The sequence below is a fragment of the Rattus rattus genome, chromosome 1 (assembly GCF_011064425.1).
Source record: "Rattus rattus isolate New Zealand chromosome 1, Rrattus_CSIRO_v1, whole genome shotgun sequence".
In the NCBI taxonomy this organism is placed as follows: Eukaryota; Metazoa; Chordata; class Mammalia; order Rodentia; family Muridae; genus Rattus; species Rattus rattus.
The window spans coordinates 22,013,159-22,033,657 of NC_046154.1; the positions used below are offsets into that span (position 1 = coordinate 22,013,159).

The following is a 20,499-nucleotide window of genomic DNA, read 5'->3' on the forward strand; positions in this document are numbered from 1 at the left end:
CAGAGACTTCAGCCCAAACAGGATGTTCCCAAATGAGGAAGAGTTTCCTCCCAAGGGTGTGAGCTCTCTACCACTTAACCTAAGGACTTCAGTGCTACAAAGACAGAGGCCCTGGACTCTAGATCAGAACAGACAGGCAAAGGCTGGCAAAATGGCTCAGCAGGTAAAAGTGCTTGTGCATGGGCTTGAGGACCGGAGTTAGAGATCCCTGGATCCCCAAGGGGAAGGGGAAAACTGATTCCCTGAAGCTGACCTCTGACTTCTACACATGTGCCTTGATGTGTGCACTCTAAAAGATGCACACACACGCACTCGCAAATACACTGAACCAGACAGATAAATACATGAAATTTAAGGACTGGTGGCCATCTAGATTCCTCTGAACACTAAGAGCCAATGCCTTTAGGCAAAAACCTACACAGGCACTGGGTAAAGACACATGAAACCCAGCACAAAAGAGATGTTTGAACTTGGAAGACCAGTGGAGTCCTTCAGGCAGCCCAGCCTGCCCAACCCTAGAAAAGGGCTGAGTTCCAACTACTGGCATTGTCCTTTGTGCCCCTCACCCACCCGACACACACACACACACACACACACACACACACACACACACACACACACACACACACACTCCACCACTCTGGCTCTCAGCCTGTGCTTTCTGCCTGTGCAAAAGACCACAGATGGCAGCACCAGGCCATGCCCAGATGCCCTGCCTAGAAAGGTCTTCTGCCTGCACCTCTTCTTGGGTTGGGATGTATCAATGGTACCCATTCTTCACCCCTGTGCCTCTGCAGTGCCAGCTGTGGTTACCATGGCAACCCAGCAAAGCGGCAGAAAGCCCCGGGAGCTGTAGATTGAATGTCACTCCATTGGGGGGATGATAATACCAGGCCCAGACGCCATTTTTAAATCTCAGTGACCATTGTAGCTATCACAGCAGTTTTCCCACTGGCTCTGGGTGTGTCATTCTGCTGAGAGAGCTCTCAGGAACCCTCGACCTGTAAACGCCTGCTTATAGCCTACAGCTGAATCGGGAGCTGGACAGACCACTTACTCTTTGCTTCAGACCATGAGGGCGCCTCTGGAGAGACCAAGCCACAGAACATAGAACCCATTACCTGTAACACTCAGACTGAAAAACCAAAGTCCAGAGGCATCTCACCCCACCCCCAACCCTACGCCCACCCCCACCGCCGCCTCCCATAACTAAGGGAAAGATCTGAACCAGAACCTAGACAGGGTGATGGCTCAGTGTGTAAATGTGTTTGCTACCAAGACCAGTGAGCTGAGTTCAAAGCCAGGGGCCTGCAGGGTGGAAGGAGAGAACGTTTCTGTCAAGTTGTCCTCTGACCTCCATACAATTCCCAGGACATGCGCGTGTGCACACCTGCGTATGTGTGCACCCACGGAATAGATAAGTGTAAAATCTTAAAATAAGAAGAAAGCAAGACAAAACAAACTAGCCGTGAGCGGTGCACACCTGTAACCCCAGCAGGCAGCAGGGGCAGGTGGATCTCTTGGAATTTGAGGACCTCCCTGCTCTACATGGCAAACTCTCCACTGACCAGGCTGCCCTTAAAGGCACAGATCCACCTGCTTCTGCTTCCTGAGCGCTGGGATTAAAGGCGCGGCCCACCACACCCAGCTTTACTTTTTTTTTTTTTTTTTTTAAGATTTAATATTGAGGGCATCAGATCCCATTACAGATGGTTGTGAGCCACCATGTGGTTGCTGGGAATTGAACTCAGGACCTCTGGAAGAGCAGTCAGTGCTCTTAACCGCTGAGCCATCTCTCCAGCCCTTACTATTCTTTTCTTTTCTTTTTTTTTCTTTTTTTTTTTTTTTTCTTTCTTTTTTCTTCGGAGCTGGGGACCGAACCCAGGGCCTTGTGCTTGCTAGGCAAGCGCTCTACCACTGAGCTAAATCCCCAACCTCCTTAGTATTCTTAAGAATAGTAAAACTACACTAAATAGGCACGTCAGCATTCTGCTTGGGAATGAAGCCGCAGAGACAGGCTGGGTATTTGATTTCCATCTGGAAGACAAGTCATGGAGACTCACAAAGTTGCCTAAGCTCACATAACTCAGATTGTTAGATCCTAACTCCCTGGTTCATTCCCTGTAACCTAAACCCTGGAGGTCCGAGACCTGTGACCTGCATTTCTGCAGTTACGCTTATCAAAATAAAATCTTCTCACTTTCTCCCAGGAAAGACCTGGAAAGAAATGAAGAGTCTCACAAACACACTCAGTCGCCCTTTAAGACTGCGTGTGGCTCCAGCATTCAACGATCCAATCTCTGGTCTCCTTCAAAGCTCGCCTGGGTTCCTCCCTTCCAACCTTTGCCAGCCTTCTAACCCAGCAGCGGCAACAATTGCTGGCTGCGAGGACCCATGGAGTCTTTGCATTCTGCGAGGTGGTGAACGCTGGCTCCTTTGATCTTTGACTGATGTTCACTGATGTTAAATTACATGTTCTAGCTATGAAACGTGCTCATTAGATTAGTTATTTGAATGCCCAAACCAAATTACACTGAACACATTCAGCAAATAATACAGAAATGGGGTTGGGGATTTAGCTCAGTGGTAGAGCGCTTGCCTAGCAAGCGCAAGGCCCTGGGTTCGGTTCCCAGCTCCGAAAAAAAGAAAAAAAGAAAAAAAAAGAAAAAAAAAAGAAAAAAAATAATACAGAAACTACAGAAAGTTCCAGATTTGGGGGTGGGGGGGTGGTTAGAGAACGGTTTTTGTTTGTTTTTGAGACAGTTTTTCAAACTGTCCTGGAACTCTGTGTAGACCAGGTTGGCCTCAGACTCAGAGATCCTCTTGCCTCTGCCTCCCGAGAGCTGGGAGGGTCGCCACTGCACAGACTTGAGAAAACGGGACATTTTAAGCTTTTTCCTTTTGTTGCAGTGCAGGAGACCAGACCCAAGGTCTCTGCCAAAGCAGAGCTTCATCCTGGAACTACGTCCTTAGCCCCCGGAAGGGAAATCTTAAGAGTCTTTAAGATATATCTCAATCAACATTATATAAACTTTATCTGAGCCCTGATAGTTCTTAATTTATATTATGTGTGCCTATGTCTGTGCACCACTTGTATGTGGTGCCCAAGGGGACCAGAGAAGGCAACAGATCCTTTGGAATTGGAGTTACGGACAGTTGTGAGCTGCCATGTGTGTGCTGGATCCCCTGGAAGAGCAGTTGGTACTTTTTTTTTTAGACTTTTTTCTTTTTTCTTTTTTTTTTTGGAGCTGGGGACCGAACCCAGGGCCTTGCGCTTGCTAGGCAAGCGCTCTACCACTGAGCTAAATCCCCAAACCCCCCCCCCCTTTTTTTTAAAGATTTTTATTGGTGTTGAGGATTTAGATCTTAATGGAAGCTGGGTATAGAGGTGCATGCCTTTAATCCCAGCACTTGGAAGACAGAGGCAGGTGGATCTGTGAGTTCAAGGCCAGCCTGGTCTACTAGTGAGACCGGGTCTTAAAGGGAGGGAGGAGGGAGGGAGGGAGGAGGAGGAGGGAGGAGGGAGGGAGAGAGAGGCAGGTTGGTGGTATGAACCGACAACGCATAGCAAGAATGGAGTCTGCCGCCTTGACGTTCCTGCCAATGTTTTAAATGTCTCGTTAAAAAGGAAAAATTGGGGGCTGGAGGATAAAAGAATAAGACGCTTGTTGAAACCGGGTGAGTAAGCTAAGAGTAGGCTCGAAAATTTCTACAAAGCAAATAAATTAAAGGAGACAAAGGGGCTCTCACAATGAGCAGGGCTGAGGGCTGCTCCAGCAACCTGAAACTTGCTCAGCGACTTCACTTGTCCAGCGAGCTGGCCCCTTTCAGCTTTCAGTAAGAGAGAATGGAGTCTGGGAGGCTCTGGGGCCCAGGCCTGGTGGGCGGGTCCCAGGGGGGACAAGGAGAGGCAGCACCTGACAGAGGTGGCGGTCAGTCAGGTCAGTCAGAGAATGCAAGGTAGAGAAGAGACTGCTTCTCCCCCAGCCTGACTGGTCTCAAGCATGGTGACTCCCAGCAAGTCCCTAGTCCCTCTGGGCTGCCAGCTCCCATCACAGGATGAGAAGAGCAGCTGAAGCCACTCCCTTCCCATGGAAGCTGGAACTGCACAGAGCTGCAACCGTGGCTTCTGTACTTGTGAGCTGCTCTGCCTATGCCTAGCTTTTCATCCATCGTCTCCATTTTATTTCTCATCCACGAGATCCCAAGAGATGCTCAGAAGCTAACAAGACCCTGCCCGGGCAGCTGGCACAGAGAGGGTAAGGGAGAGCCAGGGACAACCTCCGCTTTGCTCCCCTACCAAGGATTGACAGTTGATGGAGGGGGTCCCTGGAAAACTGATCCTGGGGCACCTCAATCACAATGAGTCCCTCTGGGCCCTTGGCAAAGCGTGCTGGGGATGGAGGGTGTCAGATTGTCCCTGTCCCTGGTGCTCAGAGCTTAGGTGAATACAGAAGTGAGATACCGTGCTAAGGACTGAGGAGGCTTGGAAAGACCAGGGCCAGCACACAGAGCAGCCCTGGACCCACCCAGAGGAAGTGATGCATCTTCAAGATCCAGAAATGCGGAGCCGCAGGCCGAGCAAAGCAAGGAGAGGTGACTGTTGGAGGGGTCGGCACCTCTGTCAGGTGCATCTGAGCAGCAGCCTGGGGTCCCCAGCATCTGCACTCACAGGCCAGGGAGGAAGTGTGGGCAGCCAGGCTCAGAGTAAGCCTCTGCTACACCTTGAAGACTGGCTGGGAGGGGGCGCCGAAGGGCAGTGCGTGGACACACTTGCCCGTCACTGCACTGCACGTTAAGGGTCTATTCCCAGGACCAGGCTCACCCCGCATCTCCGACAGAGTTCTTCCACCAATGCAGGTTTTATAGATGAGGAAACTACAGCCACCCGGAAGTCATGGTATGTGCGCAAAGGGCGAGAATCCACACCCTTAGCCAGGCAGAGAGATTCCAGGGGACAAGCTTGAACCCAACTCCTGGGTTTTACCACACAAATCATGGAGAATCTAAAATGGTGACTTTTTTTCGGAGCTGGGGACTGAACCCAGGGCCTTGCACTTGCTAGGCAAGCGCTCTACCACTGAGCTAAATCCCCAACCCCAAAATGGTGACTCTTAATCTGTGTGTTGGCATCAGAAGCGAGCCTCCGAAACCAGTGATGACGTCACCCATAGGCGACATGGACATGAACATCTATTGCCATGGCAACTGCCATACGCTCACCTGCAGGCCCTCACTTTCGTACGGTTACTGCACGGTCCAAATAAAAGACAGGGCACTCTGACCTTCTCTCTCTTTTTTTCCTTCTTCTTCTTCATCACCCACTTTGTCCTCCCCGCTCAAATAAACCTCTCCCGTGGAAAGTGGCCTGGTATAATCTGTCCGACGAGCCGCCATTCTAACACAACACTGTGGGTTGCACGCAACAAGTGACACTTTCATAAGGGTCCCCTATCAGATGCATACAACAGTAGTAAAGTTACAGTAATGAAGTAGAACAATCAGCTTATGGTCGGGGGTCACCACCACACGAGGAGCTGTATTACAGGGTTGCAGCATTTAGGAAGGTAGAGAACCACTGTCCTAGAGGGTGTGAACAAGGGCAGTGATTTGACTGACAAGGTCTCGGGACAGAGAGTTCGGCTTCTGAGGACAGCTGCAGCCAATGCCCAGGTAGGAGACGGGAGATCCATCTTTGTCCCTGGGGCAGGACAGAGAGACAGGAGTACAGCCAGTTCTGGGGAGCAGATTACCCAACAGGAAGGACGCAGACTCAGGCTGGCTCAGGACCTGCACCTCACCTACTGCCCCACTTAAGGTTGCTGTGCTGGGTTTGGGACAGCTGCTCTCTGAGGTACCTTGCTCTTCCCATCAGCCATTTGCTGTAAGGTAATCATTAGCCTCTCCATGTCACAGAGCGGGGAGGGAGGGAGGCTACGGCGGCAGAGCAATGGGCTCGAGGCCTTGGAGGAAGCCCTTTCTTCCTCCCCTGCCCCAGGAATCCAAGAAGCAAACCCAAGCAGTAGGAGTTCCCTTCATCCTTCCTTTTCCTTGCTCTTCTTCCTTCCTTTTTTGGAGGGAGGGGCAGGATCTTATGTACCCTGACGATGACCTTGAACTTCTGATTCTCCAGCTTTTACCACCAGAGTGAACCCAAGGCTTCATGAACGCTCAGGAAAGACCGTGTTGGGCCCTTTCTCTACCCTTCTCCTCTCTTCCCCCCGCCCCTGCTTCTCTCCTTCCCTCGTCTGTCTTTCTCATTTGAGACAGAGTCTTACTCTATAACCCAGACTGGCTTCACACTCATAGCAATCCTCCTGCCTCAGCCTTTCATGTCTGGGGTCATAAACAAGTGTCGCTGCACCCCCCACACCAGATTTCCCAATCGTCTCTTTAGCTCCTCTAACGGGGATGTCTTCGGAGGCAACACAGGACCACGGAAGGACCCGCTTTCCAACACACACGTTCACTGCTGCATGGCCAAGTGTACTGGGCGGGAGGCTGGAGGGGTGAGGTACTGAGGTTCGGGCCTGCCCCCTCTGTGTACCCTGATAAAGCTCCTTCTTCTGTGCCTCAGTTTCCTCATCTGTACAGTTTGGCTCCGATAGACTTGAGATCTTAAGCCCATTCAGGGATGCTTGGGACTCAGGGCTCAGTTCACGGTGCCCTGCAAGGCGGTTCCAGCCTGACCGGCTTCGGGAGCACAAGTCCACTGGCTGTTGTCACCCAGCGTCCCTGTACCCCAGGCTTCTCTGTTCTGCTGAGCAGTTGGAAGGTACTGGAGGAAAGTTCAAACCCCTGCCTTCGAACAGCCCCGTGGGGGCCAGGACTGGCCAAGTAGAGTGACTTTGCCCGGTTTCCCCCATCCCTGGGCCTCCTGTTTCAGAACCCCTCTTCTGGAATTAAGAAGCTGGGCGGGGACAGGGGAGCCTCCTGCTGCCTCCACAGCCATTTGTTATTTCAGGACTCTGGCTGCTTTCCTTCCTGCAGAGCAGGAGCCTGAGCCTGCCGTGCCCCAGGTAGGGCCTCAGTGGATGGTTCCTAGTCTGGGCAGCAGGCCAGCCCGGCCAACTCAGTCCCTCCACTACCCCTTGTCGGGTAGTTAGAAGCTAGAAAGGAAGAGGGGGATGCGGGAAAGGAACCACGCCCTCCCCCGACATGGAGGCCTCAGCAAACCCCAAGTTTCCTGGCTGGGATTTTCCTCAGGAGACTTCTCGGCAATGATGAACTAAGAGAACAAGAACTTCGCTGGACCGATGGCTGAAGATTCCCGAAGATTCCCAGCCAGACCCCTGGCTGCCAGCCCTGGATTCTACCCAGCAGAGGGAGGCCTGACCTGCTGGATAGAAAAGTAAGAGATCGGAGCCTGGCGCCCTCTGGCCTCCACTGGTAACCAGGACAACTCCCACCCCTGCTCTCTGTCAGGAGCCCCTCTGGCACCGGCTATGGAGCTCTTAGCAATTTCCTAACCATGGCAAGCCATATCCAGTCACCTCAGCTGCTCTGCGCCTGGAGGGACTCTTCCTCCTTCCTGCAGTAAACACCCATCTTTCCTGACTCAGCACGGCGGTCACCCCAACTCCCACCACTGCAGAACTGTCCTGCCCCGTCTTTTTGCTACCCAGTGCCAACCTACAGGTCTTTATCTGAGCCCTCACTGCCCTGTGTGTCACACATGTGACCTTGGAGGTGACACTGGAGACAGAGGGGAGGGAGTACTTCCTGTGAGTGTGCTGAGCTGGGAGCCAGGGAAGCTCTGGATGTCCTGCTGTGTCTCTGCCCTTAAGACAGGGTCTCTCACTGAGCTAGGCTGGCAGCCAGCAAGTCTGGACAATGAGTCCACAGTATTGGGGTTGCAGGCGCCAGCATAACCAAACAAAGTTTTTTACATGTGTGCTGGGATTTGAACTCGGGTCCTTGTGTTTCTACACTAAGCTCTTACCTTTTGAGTCATCTTTCTAGCCCCCTCATTACTTTTGTATCTGCATCACCCACCCCAGGAACGTATATTAATACCTATGATTGGAGGAATGAGAGATCGGATGAATTAATGAATTATCAAGGCTCCATGGGAACGGAAAAAAGTGGCAGGACTTAAGGACACCGATTGTCATAGTATGATGTATTGCTCTTAGCTGTGTGGTGTGAGGCAAGAGACTTAACCTCTCTAAGCCTCCATTTCCCCTGGTGTCAAGTGCGGTAATAACAGCATCTGTCTCAGAGCCCTGAACCTCTTCAACATTTAAGTCTAAAAACAACTATGGCCCAGTAGACGCCTTTACGATATCCCCAGGTTGCCCAGGAAAACCACCTAGAGTGCTACAAACCAAACCAACCAACCAACCAATCAGTCAATCAAAGAAGAACACTGAGGCCTACTAACTCAGAAATTCTGGGGACAGCAGGAAGAGCCAGGTATCACCAAGGAGAGTGAGCAGGATCAGCTCTGGGCCAGCTTCCCCGGTGCAAATCCTAGCTTTGCCACTTCCTGCCGGTAGAGAAGCCAGATTTAGCAAAAATAAATACACAACACTCAGCCGTATTTACATTTCAAACAATTGCCAAACTTGGGAGGTGAAGTGCAGCCCAGATATGGCCAGGACATCCTGTATGCTACCTGGCAGTCCCTCCTGCCAGGCTACTCCACCCCTCCATGCCCTGGAAGGCTCCTCATGCGGGAACCTCACAAGTCAGTCTGTGGAAAACACTTCCCACACTGCCTGCTCTGTCTGCTAAGCCAGACAAGGGGGCTGGGCTTTAAAAATGCAATGCTAGCCCTAAGAAGCAGGGGACAGAAGATTATCTACTGTAGGAGCCCAACTACAAAAAATGTCCAGAATGGGCAAATTCAGAAACACAAGATAGCTGGGGCAGGGGTTCCCACGACGCAGTTCAGGGCTCTTTACTGGAGCAATGTGTTTGAGAATTAAATAGTGGTGGTGATAGGATAACTATGAACGTACGAAAGCCGTGTTTGTGTTTTATATGCTTTAAAGTGGGAATACAGTCGAAGGGGAGCCTTTGCCTAGCAAGTGAAGTACGACGCATTCAACCACAGTACCATACATAATAAACAATGAATGAATGAATGTTTTTAAAATTATGTGTATGTGTGTATCTCTGTTTGTGTGTGTGTGTGAGAGAGAGAGAGAGAGAGAGAGAGAGCAGACGTCAGCAGATGACAGATTCTTGATATAGGTGCTGGGAACCAAATTCAGGTCCCCTGGAAGAATAAAACAGTCTCTTAACCACAAGGCATCTCTCTCTAGCCCCTAAATACTTTCTTTCTTTCTTTTTTTTTTTTTTTCTGTTTTTTTGAGACAGGGTCCTGGCAATCCTGGAACTCACTCTATAGACAAGGCTGGCCTTAAACTCTCAGAGATCCTCCTGCCTCTGCCTCCTGAGTGCTGGGATCAAAGGTGTGAACCACCAAAGTGGAGATGCAGCTCAGTGGTACCTGTACAAAGAAGGTGCAATCCCCTGAGATCGTGTCTCAGCAGGAAAGAGTGAAAGAGAAAGAAAGACGGAGGGAAAGGAAGAGAAGGGAGACTGACAGAAGGAGAAGACAAAGTTTAAAATGGTGAATGTGACCTAATGTAAATTTGATCACTACTGGGCTGGAGAGATGGCTCAGTGGTTAAGAGCACTGGCTGCTCTTCCAGAGGTCCTGAGTTAAATTCCCAGCAACCACATGGTGGCTCACAACCATCTGTAATGGGCTGTGAGGCCCTCTTCTGGTGTGTCTGAAGAGAGTGACAGTGTATATGTAACATAAATAAATGTTTAAAAAATTTTGACCACCACTTTAAATAAGACTACACACAGTAAGTAAATAAGACTACACCGGGGCTGGGGATTTAGCTCAGTGGTAGAGCGCTTGCCTAGCAAGCACAAGGCCCTGGGTTTGGTCCCCAGCTCCGAAAAAAAGAAAAAAAAAAAATAAGACTACACCACAGTTGACTGTCATATGCAGCCAGCACGGGGCCTCTGGGAGGGTATTAACAAATGTTTGATTCCAAAACAGGTGGATGGGAGAGCGAAGGGCAGAGCAGAGGGAAGATCCTGCCTCCTTCAAAACCAGGCTCCAAGCCAGACCTGCCTTTGCAGACCTAGAATCCCGGCACCTGAGGGCCGAAGCAGGGGATCCCTGCCAGTCCAAGGCAAGCTCGGGCTGCAAATGAAGACCCTGTCTTAAAAATCCTAAAGGAAAGATAATAGACAGACAGGTTCCGCACCTCGCTCTCTGACTTCCGGAGCACAGCCCTTCCCGACCTGGCACCAGAACTGCTCAGATCATTCTTGACTGTACGCTCTGAGCACTGTCCTCTCGCTGCAGGGGTCGTCTTGGTGCCTCTGACCCCTTTACCCCGCGCACGCAGACACACGCACACACACGCACATGCACACACATACACATGCACACACATACACATACACACCATACACACACACACATGCACACATACACATGCCCACACATTCATATACACACCATACACACACACATGCACACATAGACACACACACATACACATGCACACACATACACATGCACACACACACACACATATACATGTACATGCATGCACACATGTACACATGCACACACACACATGCACACACACGCACACACGTACACAGTCATACACACATACACACACACTCACACACATGCACACACATGCACACACATACACTCACATACACATGCACACACATACACATGCACACACATACACATATACTCACATACACTCACATACACTCATACACTCATTCTCTCTCTCTCTCTCTCTCTCTCTCTCTCTCTCTCTCTCCCACACGCACACACAGAGGCACACAAGCACTAACATGCACACATGCATGCACACATATTATCTGTGACATGCCAGGTCTGTAATGGACATATCACATATTACATGTAACCCTCTCAAACAAACCCCTAAGAGTTATCCTCTCTCACTTACACGTGGGGAAATGGAGTCTGAAAGGTTAAGCTCTGTCTGCCGTCCCACAACCAATGGGAACTCAAAGCCAGGCCACCACACCACACACACACACCAATCGCTTGCTTCTGAACTCGGCCAGGCAAATGGATACTGTGGACATCACAGGTTGTTCAAGTTTTCGCAGACAGAGTCCTTCTCCTAGCTGATGGGGACCTTGTCTGGTCACCTCTGTGACCTTTGTACACACGGTGTTCTGTAAACACGGTTTAATGGGTCACTAACCTCTAGTGGGCATTCAAAGCTCACTGATCTGTTTTCACACTGACTGCTCAGTCACCTGGAGAATTTACAAGCGGCTCCCGCTCGGGCCTTTTCCCCCTGGGAGACTCTGACTCCGATTCCACAGGGTCAAGGCCCAGGGTATCTGAGGTTCTTTGGGTAAGGTCTAGAACCAGCATAGAGGGACCTTCAGCGACTGCCACCAGATCAGCCAGCTCAGTCCTTCAAAGTGCTTCTGGTGACTGGAAAGCATGACAGTCCTGGGGCCTGCCCTGGAGCCAAAAGAACCCTGTGCGCTCTCCTGGAAAACACAGGCCTCCCTCTAAGGGGATTAATCATCCTGAGGACTAAGTGACTGGGGGCTGAGGCTCAGTGGGTAGAGTGCTGGTCTAGCATGCATGTAAGCCCTGGGTTCAACTGCTAACATGGCAGATACTGAGCAGAACATGCTTGCAGTCCCAACACCCAGAAGTTGAAAGGTGGGAAGATCAAGAATTCAAAGTCAGGGGTTGGGGATTTAGCTCAGTGGTAGAGTGTTGTCGTAAATAAATAAAAATAAAGTAAAAGTAAAAATGTATAAACGAAAACCGGGGGTGGAATGTTTTCCCTCAGGGTTTTTTTCCCTGCTAGGGTTCCACACCTCGCTTCCCCAGATATCTTCTGGATATCTTGGCAGAAACACAACCCAGCCACACACTTTCTTATACTGAGACTCTTACACAAAGAGCATACAACTGGTGTTTTTACCCTGCTAGGGTTCCACACCTCAGTGCCCCAGATATCTGCTGGATATCTTGGCATAAACTCAGCCCAGCCACACTTACTTAAATTGAGACTCTTTCTTAAAAAAAAAACACACTCATTTAGCATTAAAGCAATCCAGCGTCTAGATTTGGCAGATCCACATTACACTGTCCTAATCCCAGTTCCCAAATTACTCATCCCTGCACCTTTTATTTACCAAGTCTCCAGCTTCTTCTCCCCCCTGGTACCTCTAACTCCTCTCAGTTCCCCATCGTTTCTCCAACTCCCTCTCTTCTTCCTCCTGGCTTCCTTCTCTAACCCCTCCTCCCTCAACTGTCAATCCTCACCCCCTCCTGCTCAGGTTCCACTCGCTCAACTGTCTCCAACTGTCAACTGTCAACCTAACCTCTGAATCTAATCCCCTCTCCTCCCAACTCCTACCTCTGCCCAAATCTCACTCTTGCCTTTATTTAACAAATTCAGAGAAAACCCCAAGGCAAACCACAACATTTCCCCTTTTTTGTCCAGTTAAAAACTTTTTCCTATACATAGGTGAACTAAGCATCATTATTACCATTCTGCAATTTATAAAACCAACAATATGCTGATCACCCAGTCCACCAACTCTGTTCACCAACCATGTTATCCACACCACATCTTGGCAAGGCAAACCACAACAGTAGAGCGCTTGCCCTAGCAAGCGCAAGGCCCTGGGTTTGGTCCCCAGCTCGAAAAAAAAAAAAAAAAAAAAAAAAAAAGAATTCAAAGTCATCCTCATCTACATAGCAAGTTCAAGGCCAGCCTGAACTGTGAGAGACCCTGCTGTCAAGAGTTGGGGACATATCCCAGTCAGCAAGGAACTTGTTGACCAACCATGGGGACCTGGATTCAGATCTCTGACACTCATAATCAGCCAGGCTCACGGCACTTCTGTAAGCAGCGCTGTGGGTTAGAAACAGGGATATCCCTTTGTCTGGGGTCACACAGCCTGGAGGAATTCAAAGCCAGGCCAGTCGGACCTCAGTTATCGACCGCTGCTACTGAACTCAGCCAGGCAAACGGATACTGTGGTCACTGGCCAGGCAGCAATGAGAGACCCTGTGTCGAAACACAAAGGTCAAGAACAGTCACACATGGACGTCTGAGGTCAACCTCTGGCCACCCACACGCCCATACACCCTTTTAGCAGCACACATGTTCAAAGACATAGAACACCATATGCCCCAGCCACTCACCACCCTCAGACACATCACACAAGACGATCAAACCGCCTTTGAGGCCGTTTCTTCCTTCCCAAGTTTCAGTTTCTGTTCCCAGATCTACCTTGCACTCCACGGACCAGAAGGAGCTGGACACCGGCCAAGAAAAATCAGTGCTCGAGGCTGAGGCATGTGTTGGAGGACAGACGTTGAGACCAGGCTGGGACTGACCCTCACCCCGGACAGAGGCAGCTGGGAGGGGAAGGATCACATTCGCCTCTCTTCAAAGTCATGGACTATAGTGTGTCCCCATCTCTTCTGTCCAGCACAGAGGAGACCTCCCATTCCTGCACTCACCACAGGCGTCCACAGTACGAAAGCCATCAATTGCTGTCTGCTTACTTTGCTACGGGGGCAGCCGGCCACCCCTCCCTTCTCCATCCTCACAGCTCGGAGGTCCTGCAGTTCACACATCCATCCCTCTCTCTGGGAAGCACCTTCCCGGTCTCTTCCATTGGCTTCTTCCACTGTCTCTCCAGACAGACTTCAGTTCCCCGGAACAGGGGCCGGGGCCCCTGCATTCCTCTCCCAGAAGTGATCTTCTCTATCCCCACAGCCAGGATGGATGAGAGGCACAGATTCAGGGACTTTTGGGAGGACTGGGTTATAGACTCCCAGAAACCTTACACACTGCTAAACCCACGCCAAGGACATCTGACATCAAGACGCAAGGCTTAGCGGGTCATGTCTCCTAAAAGCCAGAGAGACGGAGTTCTTGCTTTTCTAGGCCCCCCGCACTTGGGCTCGGTTAATAAGGGATTCTCACTGAGGGGCTGAACCAGAAGACCAGAGCACGGAAAACCCATTGTAGTGCTGATAAGCGACACAGTGACAGTGTCCTAGGAACAGTGACACCTTAAGCTGCGGCATTATGGGACAGCATCCTGCCAACCTGGCCATGTGATGTCATTCTGGCCGACATCTGCCTGCCACTCAGTCCAGTTCTCCAGCCCTGGGAGCTTCTGGGAACTACTGAGTTTCCCATGAAGTAAATTCCTATTCTGTTTAGAACAGCCCACGTGGGTGCTTCTGAACTTACAGTAAGGTACCTAAGGACACACCTACCATCCCACGGATTAGACCCGGGCTGCGTGTGCGTGTGAAGGCCAGAAGGTGACACTGGGTGTTTTCCTCGGTCACTCTCCACCTTATTCAATTAATTTTGCTTTGGCTATCCTGGAACCTGCTCTGTAGACCAGGCTAGCCTCTAACTCAGAAATCTGCCCACCTCTGTCTCCCAAGTGCTGGGGTTAAAAGTGCGTGCCACTGTACCCAGTTTGTAGCCCTGGCTGTCCTGGAAATTGCTCTGCAGACCAGACTGGCTTTGAACTCAGAGCTCCTCCTGCCTCTGCTTCCTAAACTGGGATTGATGGTGTATGCCACCTTGCCCAGTTTATTTCCCTTTTTTGAGATAAGTTCTCATGTAATCTTAGCACTCGAGGGCAGAGACAGTAAGATCCTAATTTTTGAGGCTAGCCTGTTCTACGTAGCTGGTAAGTTTTTCCATTTACCACATGCTAGGCTTCTCTGTCTTCCACCTCTTTTCAGTGCCACGAACACTGCCTTGAGGTTCTTTATGCTTGAGACTCTTTACTGCTGGAGGACCTTTGCTGAAGCTGTTCCCTCCAACTGGAACGACCCCAGGCCACTGTTCTCCTTTTGGTTTTTACGGTTTTTTATTTATTTATTTATTTGTTACTCAACCAATCCTTTCTAGGTACCTACTGTAGTGCTACAACAGGGGGCTGGGAGGATAGCTCACTGCAGAGGGCATGTTTGGTATGTGTGACATCCTAAATTTAATTGCTAGCCACACTGAAAACAGTAATTAAAACTGGGAATACAACACCAAGCTTAGAGTCTAGTCTCATGGAAGAGAAGAATCTATTTTATCAAGAAACCAGATGTTAGGGGTTGGGGATTTAGCTCAGTGGTAGAGCGCTTGCCTAGGAAAGCAAAGGCCCCTGGGTTCGGTCCCCAGCTCGAAAAAAAAAAAAAAAAAAAAAAAAAAAAAAAAAAAAAAAACCAGATGTTAACGAAATAGCTACATATATATTTTATTTGTGTGTGTGTGTGTGTGTGTGTGTGTGTGTGTGTGTGGTGTGTAAAATTGGTTTTTTGAGACAGGGTTTTCTCTGTGTAGACTCAGCTGCCCCAGAACTTGCTCTGAACACCAAGCTGGCCTTGAACTCACAGAAATCCACCTGCCTCTGCCTCTCAAGGGCTGAGATTAAAGACATGTACCACCACTACCTGGAAATAAAGATAAATTTTATCTGTGGGACCAGTGTAATTTACAAAATTACAGTAAAAACACAGAGCAGCCAGGCCAGCTGAAGAGCTCACAGGTTGGACCAGGGGACAGTTAAGGAGAGGTGGGCAGACTGGGTACACAGCAGGTAAACCTCATGGCCCTCAGTGAAGAAGAGTGCATGAGCCTCCCAGCTGGTACGAAAGAACCTGGAGGCCAGCCAAAGGAGCCATGAGTGTGGTCCAAGCAAAACCACCGCAAACCGCTGGACATGGGAGTCTGCGCTGGGTGAGTCACTGTGAGGCAGGAGGCGACTGAAGCCATGGGCTAGACAGGCTGGAGAGAAGGGCAGTAGCAGGAAGAGAGATGACCCAGGGCGCAGCCTTAAGGATGGCCTGGACAAGGGGATGAATTTCCTGCCACCTGCTACCATAGGCAGTCGCTGTTGACTTTGCTCGTTCCCGGAGCTGACATCTCCAGAAGAGATGGTCCCCAGGGCAGGGACTGCATCTCTCTTGCTAAGAGATGAGTATTCCCGGCAGCTACTGCTTGGAATGCAGTGCCATTATGAGACCCTTAGTAAGGCTGCCTCATCCAGGCCTTGGACAATACGGTTAGGTTTTTGATCCCCAATGTCCAGGAAAAAGTCCAAATGCCTAACTTGTGTCAGGGGGGACCCTCCAAGATGCTAAGCATCCCTCAGCCTGCCGCTCCGTCTTCAAACTCTCTGCCCAGCTTTCTAATAGTCTCAGCTGAGGTAACATGCAACTGTTCTGAAGGGGGCGACAGTGGCAGAGGGCCTCATGAGCCTCTCCTGAGACCAGACTACACCAAATGGAGAGAAGCTCTGTGGACGCTCACAGGGGGTGCAGTGGGGGTGGGGGCAGAGATTCAGGACCCTGTCTTCCTTCTCTAAGAAGAGACCTTCTCCCCCAGGGTTAAAACCACGGCCATGTTTATCATGCCTGAGTCTATACCTCCAGTGACCTCTGTTGATAAAACCGGGGGTGGAGATCCGGCTTCTGTAATCAGTCCAGAAGCTGGGCCGGGCTGTCAGGAATTTGGAAATGGGACACGAGAGACTGGCTGGGTTACCTTTAGACACCGGACCAGTGAGGTCACATAACCGTGGGGACTGAAGCTACACTCTGAGCCCTGTCCAATGAGAGGGCAGCAGAAACACTAATCAGATAAGACAGTAAAACAGGCAGATGAGGAGGCTGCCCAAACTCCTGACACCCCACAAGCTGCAGCTCCCGGGCCACTTGGGGTCCAGTTCCAAGAGGTCTCTATTTCTCTAAAACAAGCTTCCTTCCCTCGGAAACTGCCAGGATTGTCTGCGGTCTCCAGGGTCCTGCAAATTTTTGTTTTGTTTTTTGAGACAGGATCTCTCTATTATTAAGCAACCCTGACCGTCCTGGAAGTCGCTTAGATAGGCCAGGCTGGCTTCAAACTCACAGAGATCTGCCTGCCTCTGCCTCCCAAGCCCTGGGATTAAAGAGCCACCCTGCCCAGTCTACATAATACTTCTCAGTAAAACAAAGAGTCACATCATGAGGCAAACTGTGACGATGTTAACATTGTGTACACTGCCATTTTCCTCTTATTTTTACGGCACCTGAGACTGGACCTAAGATGCTGAGCTGAACTGTATCCCCACCTTAAGAACATTAAAACTTGGGCTGGAGAGATGGCTCAGTGGTTAAGAGCACTGTCTGCTCTTCCAGAGGTCCTGAGTTCAATTCCCAGCAACCACATGGTGGCTCACAACCATCTGTAATGGGATCTGATGCCCTTTTCTGGTGTGTCTGAAGACAGCAACAGTGTACTCATATATAATAAATAAATAAATCTTAAAAAAAAAAAAAAGAATATTGGTGGTGGTACACATCCCCAATTCTAACATGCAGGAGGCTGAGGCAGAATTTGAGGCCAGCCCGGAGCTACATAGCAAGGCCCTGTGTCAAAAAAGAAAAGGAAAAGGAAATGAAAGAGAATAAAACAAAGAAAGAAAAGAAATCCTTTAAGAAAACCAAAACCTCTGGGTACACGTGTGGTGGTACAGACCTGCAATCCCAGCATTCAGTAGTCAGAGAGATGGTGTGTGTGTGTGTGTGTGTGTGTGTGTGTGTGTGTGTGTGTGTGTGTGTGTATTTTGAGACAGGGTCTAGCCCAAGCTATCCTGAAATTCATCTCACACACACACACACACACACACACACACACACACCACCAAAAAAAAAGGTAATTCTGATGCCATCGGAATTTCAACTATGCAGCGTAAGACATGATATGGATTTTAGGTAAACATTCCACTGACCATGACCCTTCCCCCACTGTCAGCTCAGAGGATAAGTACTGGAACTACGCACGTGGCCACGAGGACTGCCTCCTGCAGAGCACGGGTCAAAATGGCCTCCTGGCTTCCCAACATGCTTTCTTCCAACCGGGCCCCTGAATTCACTCACTGTATTCTCCACTAAATTGGGGTCACCTGGTCTCCTACCTGGAAATAGAACTTCCTCCAGGAAGTTCCCATGTTGCACTGGTCCTCCCTGGCTCCCTCCATAGCCTGTTCCTTGGGCCTCAGACAGCACTGACTGTGTCTTTCACTGGATGCTCAGGACAACCCCTGGCATTCTCAGAGCAGGAGCCTTATGCCCTCGGTGGCCGGCACAGAAAGGGCACAGAGAACTGCACAAAGCACAGTGGCCAGCCAAGCCTGCTGTGTCCCACGTGGGTGCTGCCTTGCTTTCCCTGTGAGTCAATGGGGTGATGGCTCCACAGGGGTCCGGGACAGGAAGGGGCTGTGTGGTGCAAGGAGTGTTTAATATTCCCTCATGTTGCACACAGATCCACAATGAGGAAATCGTTGAGGTTTGGAGAAGTGCTAGGAAGAGGCCACAGGGTGGGGGCGGGGTGATGTTTGCGAGGAAGAGAGCAGGACCAGAGGCTGAGGCGCTGAGAGAGAAAAGCCAGCTGCCCCACCACTCCCTTGCTGTGGGAGCTCAGGCAAGTGTCTTGCCCTCTCTGTGCACCGGTTTCTCCATCTTAAATGAGAGAAATTCTAGCTGATTCCTCTTTTACTGGGGTCCTTCAGCCTGGACATTCTTGGTTCCTATGACCTGTCCAGGGTCCTTCCCAATAGGTCCACCAAAAAAAAGGCTTGTGGGTCCTAGGACAGGGTCCCTAGTTACTTCCAGGAAACTGGTTAGAACTAGGAGCCTTGGTTCAGGAAGCAACTACAGCTTCAAGCTCGATGTTAGGTTAGTCGTGCCCAGTACTGGAGGGAGAGAAAAAAAAAAAAATCCCAGGATCAAACTACATGTAAGCCCAGCACAATAACAGAGAGACGTGACCACAAAACCAACCAGAAAACTCCAGCAAAACCTAAGTCATAAGTCATTAGTCAGACTCTTAAATTTTGGGACACTGGAATGTTGAAGGGAAATGCTGGGCTTGGGGATCTCGTGCCTTTCTGTTGCAAAAGTGAAAGCTTGCAAGCTCACAGTTCTGAAGGGAAGGAAAAGAAAAGAAAAGATGAAAAAAGAAAAGAAAAGAAAGCTGGATTTTGTCTGGTCTAACCTGAGGCAAATATGAGTTTACACAGTTGGGTAAAGTCAGATGCACGGGCACTTACAGCCAGAGCGGTCCCCTATGCTCTGATTCAACACTCTAATGGCCAACCTGCAGAAAAGGATGATGGGTAAAATCCCCAAAGATGCTGAAGGTTTCTGAGGATATGGTGGCTCTGAACCTATGCATCACTTGAAGTTGACAGTCTTTGTATAATTCTCTGCCTTCCTTACCAAGGAGGAAAAAGTCCAGACAGAGAGCCAGCCAGTCAGGGAGAAGAGGAAGGGAGATTTCCTAAGACCTCAGCTCAGACTATTTCTGTGTAGCTTTGTGTCTGCCACACAGTAGGTACACACTTATTTTGAAGGGTAAGAGGCCAGACTGACCACTGAGGTCCAAAAATGCCACCTCAACCCTGGGCATCCTCTAGAAGAGAGCTGGGCTCATATTATCCTCCTCTGGCCCCCGACTACAGGCTGTCTGCTCTAGAATATTCCTAGTGGATGAAAACCTGCAGCGAGTTCAGAGAAGAGGAATGAACTCCAGGGAGCTTGGGAATGGGGTGGGGCAGCCTACAAGGGCAAAAGAAAGAGCCTGGGACACTTTGCCTGGAAACACAAAGAGAGGGGAGGGGAGAGGAGAGGAGCCTATAAACTTGCCCCGCGACAGCCAAGGTGAACCCCGGCTCCTGGCGCCTTCCCATTCACAATCATTCCACAAGGCGAGCCAAGTCTCAGAACCAGCGGCCAGGAGGAGGAGACCTTCTCTCTCTCTCTCGCAGTCTGGGAGAGGTAAGCTCAGGACTGAGCCTGCTTCTCAGAAAGGGAGTGACCTGGGGGATTGCATATTTGTGGGGTTCTAAAAACGAAAACACAGAACTGTAAACCGCTGTGCAAATACACATTTGATGGGCAGGTCGCCCAAAGTATTTGGGAGATGTGCCCCGACATGTGGAATCTGTATCGAGGTGACCCCGAGATCCCCTACAAAGTCCATCTGGTCCTCTCAACCCGGCTCCACTGTGAGGACACAGATGTTTGAGATGAACTCGGTTCCCACAGAACTAGGAGGGGCGGGTTTCTGGAGCGAAGCGAAGAGCCATCCCGGCTCCAAGCATTCCTGCAAAGGTCAAAGCCAGGCCCCAAGTTGACGTGAGGTCCCCTCCCACCTCGGCCCCTCACCTCCTCCCGTGCCAGCGCCGCCCCGCGGCACCGGGGCATCTTGGCGGCGAAGGCAGCTGCCCCGGCTGGGGAACTGAGGTCTTCAGCGGTGACGGCCAGGAACTCCGCGACACTGAGCTGTTCGGGCATGGCGGGCGCAAGGCGGAGACGCCGGGGCTGCCTAGAGCGCGGGGGACGCTGCACTTAACCGCGGTGGGATAGCTGCTCGCTGCAGGGCCTGCCTCACTACCCGCAGCTTCCCAGTCCAGGCCTCTTCACTC

General features: G+C 50.5%; 1 protein-coding gene across 1 annotated transcript in view; it reads right to left on the reverse strand.

Moving 5' to 3' along the window:
• Positions 1-20,499, reverse strand: part of Asap3 (ArfGAP with SH3 domain, ankyrin repeat and PH domain 3) — a 40,530-nt gene extending 20,031 nt beyond the window's left edge. The window contains exon 1 of the mRNA XM_032896119.1: positions 20,240-20,499. Within this exon, the coding sequence (XP_032752010.1) occupies positions 20,240-20,368 (129 nt within the window). The 5' untranslated portion in view covers positions 20,369-20,499. The remainder of the gene's footprint in view (positions 1-20,239) is intronic.